This window comes from Psittacula echo (assembly GCF_963264785.1).
Source record: "Psittacula echo genome assembly, chromosome: 7".
NCBI classification, from domain to species: domain Eukaryota; kingdom Metazoa; phylum Chordata; class Aves; order Psittaciformes; family Psittacidae; genus Psittacula; species Psittacula echo.
In genome coordinates, this window is record NC_137740.1 from 6,937,882 (window position 1) to 6,944,538 (window position 6,657).

The 6,657-nt window shown below is 46.2% G+C and overlaps 1 protein-coding gene across 1 annotated transcript in view; it reads left to right on the forward strand.

Moving 5' to 3' along the window:
- The window catches only part of LRP8 (LDL receptor related protein 8), a gene marked incomplete at both ends in the record, with an annotated part of 192,680 nt that overhangs the window by 180,956 nt on the left and 5,067 nt on the right, over positions 1–6,657 (forward strand). Inside the window, 5 exons of the mRNA XM_080623351.1 lie at positions 1,244–1,471; positions 1,840–1,958; positions 3,550–3,689; positions 5,820–5,961; positions 6,378–6,530. Coding sequence (XP_080479477.1) covers positions 1,244–1,471; positions 1,840–1,958; positions 3,550–3,689; positions 5,820–5,961; positions 6,378–6,530 — 782 coding nt within the window. The remainder of the gene's footprint in view (positions 1–1,243; positions 1,472–1,839; positions 1,959–3,549; positions 3,690–5,819; positions 5,962–6,377; positions 6,531–6,657) is intronic.

Genomic DNA, 6,657 nt, shown 5'->3' on the forward strand with positions numbered 1-6,657 from the left:
AAGATACTGCTACCACCACTAACATCAAACACTTCTAAACAAAAGGCCGCCATGTCCTTCCAGCAGAGAACAGGACTCACCTGCAGGAGTCCTCTGGGGAAAAGCAGTCTCTAGTTGAGAGGCTGTCACAATGTGAAAACTGGGACAGGAGGTAATTGCTGACAAGAGATCCCATCTTTCTTAATGCACCTCACTTGCCTTTCCAGCTCCTCTCCTACTTGGGTGATGTCCCTTTTGGGCTGTCAGATCTTTCACAAGATTTAGTTGCTGGGAAAATTGCAATGTCACCTGTACTTCAGCCCTCCCATTCTGAAAGCCACAGGAGCCTCTCTTGGCTTCCCCACCAAGTGTCGCGAGTGAGGCTGTGAGGGTACAGTGCAGCAGCTGGCGGCAGTGGTGGACAGGAAGTACTGAACACGCTGTTAACACTGAGGAGGAGTTACCTGGCCTGGACTTGCATAGCTAGACCATGTGCTGTTCATCAAACTGAAACAACAGTCTTTTTTAAGATGTACCAAGTTACTCCAAGAGCCAGACTAAGCATGCAAACTCTAACTCCATCTCCGCTCACTTGGTACAATTGATACTGGTGCAGGGGCAACAGCCTGTGTGCTTGTAGGAGCAACACTGAGTTTCTTATGAAATATCCGTGTGGAGTTTGCTGCCTTCCATTAGTGTTTGGAAAGATGTGGAGGCTGCCATTGATCCTTAGTGAACATTTTCTTTGTATCTAACGAGATCACTTGCCAAATTAGTACAGCTCCATGAATCCCTTTGATGAATCATAATTAGTTACACAGGTCCTAATTCTGCAGTACATTTAAGCACCTTTCTTTACATGCTGAATTCAACTGTTCGGCTGAGCACTGGAGACTATATTTCTAATGTCCATAAATCCCATGAATTGATGCTATTGAAATCCACATGCCTGAAGTCAAATGTTTTCCTGGATTGTGCAGTTATAGCAGGAAGCAGGTAGAAAAATGGAATGCCAGTTCCCTGTTCTAGAAATGCCTGTCACCCAGGTGCAGGGAAATAAGAACAAGCTATAGGAAAGCTGAAGGTTGCTGCATGGCATGCCATAAAGGTTTCTATGTCACCCTACGCAGCCACTTGTGCACTTTCTTTCCATGGGGATGCAGAGGTGCTACCTGGCATTCAGCTGTCTGAGGGACAACCCCACGCATATGTGCACAGCCCTCTCTGTGCCACGTCAGTGCCATGACGAGTCCTGTCTTTGCAGTGCCTACATAGACAAAGCGAGTGACACCGCCGAGCAGGTGATTCTGATAGACAGCCAGCTGAACTCTCCCGAAGGACTGGCAATAGACTGGGTCCATAAGAACATCTATTGGACGGATTCTGGAAACAAGACCATCTCAGTGGCCACTGCAGATGGAAGCAGGAGGAGGACACTTTTCAACAGTGACCTCAGTGAGCCAAGAGCCATTGCTGTTGATCCCACACGGAGGTAGGTGTAAAGACCACAAACACTCCCTTTGCCAACTGAGACATTCCAGTCATCTTTCTGCCTCTCTTACAAACTTGTGAGTGGTTCTTAACCTCATCAAGACTTCAGGTGCCCTTTAAGATAGATCCATTGAACTGAGATGGGACTGCTGAGATAGTTCAACTAAGTCTTTGAAAGGCCACAGCTTGCACTTGTGGTGCAAGTCCTGTGGCAGAGAACCTGTGGAGCAGTATGTGGGTCCATTAGGTGCATACTAGGATTCACTGAAGAGGCTGAAAAGAGAACAGGGCACGTTCTACCCTGATTATCAGTGCAGATTTCTTACACTAGAGTCCAATTTACTGTGTTGTTCCATCTTTCTCTTTCAGGTTCATGTACTGGTCTGACTGGGGAGACAAAGCTAAGATCGAGAAGGCCGGCCTGAACGGCGTGGGGCGGCAAGTGCTGGTGACTGACAACATCGAATGGCCGAATGGCATCACACTTGGTAAGAGCCCAGAGAAGAGCTACGGCACCTACTGTGGCTGACAGCAATTCATTTTTGTTGTTAATTGTGAAAACAAAATTGTAACTGCACAAAGGCAGTGCTCAGTGGGTACATCAAGGGAAGACACGCAGCCTGCAAAGCCCCTTTCACATCGACATGCCTGCCCAGCCACTCGGGGTCAGGGTGGTGAGATGGAACCCATCTTGGCTTGTACCTTGCATCCTATGGAGACAGGCTGAGAGCTGAGGTGGTTCAGCCTGGAGAAGAGAAGGCTCTGGGGAGACCTTAGAGCAGCTTCCAGTGTCTAAAGGGGCTACAGGAAATCTGGAGAGGGACTTTGGACAAGGGCCTGTAGGGACAGGCCAAGGGGAATGGCTTTAACCTGCCAGAGGGGAGACTGAGATGAGCTCTTAGGCAGAAGCTCTTCCCTGTGAGGGTGCTGAGGCGCTGGCACAGGGTGCCCAGAGCAGCTGTGGCTGCCCCATCCCTGGCAGTGTTCAAGGCCAGGTTGGACACAGGGGCTTGGAGCAACCTGCTCCAGTGGAAGGTGTCCCTGCCTGTGGCAGGGGGTTGGAACAAGATGCTCTTTAAGGTCCCTTCTGACCCAAAGCATTTTATGATCCTATTGGCCCACAGTGGGCTCTGGTCACTCTCACTGCACACCAAGTCGCAGGAGAAAGGAGATTTCCTGCTCTCATGTTCCTACAGGGAACACCTTCCTCTGGAGTTACAGCTGTGTTCGACATCATGTAAATGTGAGGTACTCTGCTTGGGTTTATATCTGAAAATTCTGGCCATGACAAGGATGGAGGAGAAAGTGCTGCTACCAGTGCATGGTGTTGAAGTGCTACTGCTGTGAACAAATAATGTTATCCTTTAGTAATTAAGAAATTAATTAACAACTTGTTTAATTACAGAACTTGTTTTGTGTTGGCACTCATCCACTGGCATTCTGTTCAGTGAATCTCATCCAAAATGAGTGAATTTACTCCAGAAGAGAAATTCAGTGCTTAAGTATTCTAAGTAACACTGAATCCTTCCCTTCTACTCTGACCTGCACCCTCCCCAAAACCTGTTTGGCTTTGGTAGGAGTGTCCCCCCCACCAGCCTTCCCCAACCTGGAGCACAGCAAGGCTTCAGGACCCAGGATGATTCTTCCCTGAAAACGTGTAAATCACAGCTCCTTCAGAGAAGTGTTTCATTTGAATCACAGTTGTCCTCCAGCAAGAGGCCAAGGACTGAATAGTCTTGAGAGGGATGAAGCTTCTCCCTCAGGCACTGATGAGTGTGACTCTGGGAAGCCCAAACTGCTACTGGCCTACTCCTCCTGGTAACAAAAGAACCTCGTTGTACAAAGCTGTCAGTCAGCCATTCCCCACACACAACAGAATGTTCCTCCTTTTTAATCTTATTTATAGGGTCTTATCCCAGCATATCTGGGCACAGAGTCAAAATCAGAACTAGTGTTAAAAAAAAATAGGGCCCAATAATAAAGAGATTAGTCATGCTGCAGCAGGAAAAACATGCTGGGCAAGAGAAAAAGAGTGCAGGAGCTGTGTGTAATTCTGCTTCATTGTGTTTCGCTTCTCAGATTTGCTGAATCAGCGTCTCTACTGGGTAGACTCCAAATTGCATTCACTGTCCTGCATTGATTTCAACGGCAGCAATAGGAAAGTTCTGATCTCTTCTGTGGATGATCTGAGCCATCCTTTTGGCTTAGCAGTGTTTGAGGTAAGAGTCAAAACTGGCTACGGAACAGACTGGAGGCTGTGAGAGGTCTCAGCTCTTGATTAAAAGCTCTGCATTTTGCATAGCAACGAAAGCTTAGTGAGGGCGGTCATTGCGGTAGAAACTGATTAACCTGGTGTGGGTTCAGTGGGGAAAAGTGTTCTTTAACGCCCTTAATCAGGAGCAATGTGTCGGTTGTATCATGCTTTTACCGAATGTAGCATGATTGGATCCATGGGGTAGCAGTGCCCAGCATAACACCTCCCACAGACTTGGAAAATGGGGTTTCCTTGGTTTGAATTGAGCCAAATGTTCATACAAAGGCCTGGGAGTATCTGTGCAGCAAGGGCCTGGCAGGGCTCCCCCTGCAGTCACTGTAACCAGTGCACTGCTGAGGGAGGGGTACTTGGCATTACAAAGATGTGTGTTAACCTGGTGCTGAAGGGGTCAGAGAATTCTCTTTCAGGTTGAACTGCTCCAGGTTTGACACACACACATACACACACAAACCCTGCCCCATATCAGAGGAACCTCCTTGTCCCCAGAATTACAGCTCTAATTCTACAAAGACATAAGTTCATCTTCAAAGGCTCCCAACTCCTACTTCAGTGTTTTCCACTGAAAACCCACTGATCTGTAGATTCAGTACTTTTGTTACCATTGAGTGTCAGACTGCAGCATTACTAAAAGCAGTTGGTAATTAATTAAATAGTACAATTCCAACCTTCAAATGCCATCAGGGAAGAACTCGGACCTGCCGAGATCTGCAGAAATTGCTACCTAAATGGGCTCCACATTGCTGCCATTAGCGCATACAGAACTACCCTCTAGCAGGGCCCTTGGCTAACAAACAGCTTCTTTGCAGTTTGTATCTCATGCTTAAGATCTAATATATGAGATACATTCATTCAAAACTGCATTCCCCATCTTATCTCAGGAGTACTCTAGGGCTATGGAAGACAACTGAAATTCCTGCTGTGGCTCGGTGGAAGCAGAGCCAATCCAGCTCTTCCTGCCCTGGTCGAGGATTGCCAAGTGTCACTAGCCTAGGACAGCGGAGTCTTCTCTTGTAGCCAAGCTCCTTTCTGTGATCACCTAAACAATTATGGGGACAGAAGCTTCAACTTTGGCCCCTCACTTAAATAAGCTATAGCAGAGAAAGGTGTCTGGTTGGCTCCATGTCACAGAGTGTGTCAGCCTCTTTCTTTTCTTTTCATGTCACTTTAATAGGTTGGCTTTTGACTCAGGAAAACCCTCTTCCTTAAAACCCTTACTCCTCCGGTGCAATGCGTATGGTATCTGGGCATCTTACTCTGGGCAGAGTTTTCCCCAGGGCATTCATTGCTGCTCTTTACTTTGATGCTCACAGCAGTGTTTGGAAGGATCTCTTGGGTTATTATCACCTCTGTTAAACCCTTCCTCATCTGAATGGCTGGTTTGAATAACAGACAACCCTTCTGCTTTTGATAATTTAATTGTATTTTTTATTTCATTATGATTTCAATAAATAACTCTTGTTCTCCAGTAATGTGGCCTTCCTTACTGTATTACATGTGGGTTGAGCAGGCAGCAGCACACACAGCTGAGCAAGCAACTAAATACAGTTTGATAACTGCAGTTCTTGTGTACCTCCTTAACCAGTTATTTTGCATCTTCAGTCATAGTATGCCATGCAAAAAATATTAATAAATAGATACTCATCTCCCAGGTGTGCTCTAGGCATTGGCCTCTTCATGGATACCTGTTCAGTGCAGGTCTTAACTTTGGAAAGGAGAAAAAAAATCAGCAAAACAAAAGTTTTTGGTGTGGCCTTTAGGTTCAGCTTGTGCTCCAGCCTGTCTTTCAAAAACCAAACATTTGAGAAATGGAACAGATGCAGCTCTGTACTTAACCAAATTTCTGCTCCCTCGTCTCAGTCTCACAGCTACTAAAATGGCTAAGCACTTTGTAGACATGTAGGATTGTTGTGCTTTTGAACACTCAAAATGCCAGTGCCCCAAAAAACCCCATAAAGCTGCCATGGTGTGAACCAGAGGTGCCCCAGGGTAGGAACACAGTGCAGTGACAGACTACTGGAGTTTAATCCAACTTGAGTTGGATTTGAGGAGTTCAGGAATGTGATGTTTCCTGCAGGACAGAGTGTTCTGGACTGACCTGGAGAATGAAGCTATCTTCAGCGCCAACAGGCTGAATGGTTTGGACATCTCCGTTCTGGCAGAAAACCTCAATAATCCTCATGACATTGTGGTATTCCACGAGTTAAAGCAGCCCAAAGGTAAGGCCTAAATGAGGTTTATTTGAGCTAGTAAATTAAATGCTTCCTGGTGGCCCTCAATGAGAGAGAAAGCACAGGTAATAATGTGAAATCAGTGCCTAAAGTCTGAAGTTCCTGCATGATTAATTCAGCAGCAATTATTGAGAAGTCTGCAATTTGTTAATAGCTGTTTAATTAGCACCTCTGATAACAGTGAGTTACCCTTGTCACTGTGCTGCCTGCCATTCATCTCATATTTGGGCAGTTTTGGCAGGAGTGTGTAAGGTCTCACTGTACTCCAAACTATAGAGGTGTTTAAGCAGCCCAGTTAATTGAGGTAGGGAGTGGAAGAGTCTTCTTGAACTGGTATTTCTTTGCCAAGAACAAGAAATAAATAATTAGAAAAGTAATTTGTCTTTTCTTCCATCCTTGAACAGCTCCAGATTCCTGCGAGCTCAGCCCCCAGCCCAATGGAGGCTGTGAGTATTTGTGTCTCCCTGCACCTCAGATCTCTCCCCATTCTCCCAAGTACACCTGTGCCTGTCCTGACAACATGTGGCTGGGTCCTGACATGAAAAAATGCTTCAAAGGTAAATACAATCACATCCCTCTTGTGCTACTCCAACCAATCATACTTACAGTGAATATGCTGGCTTTTGTATTCCACCACCTGCTGCCTTCTGAACACAGCATTGTGGTGCCCTTTACTGAAAGCTT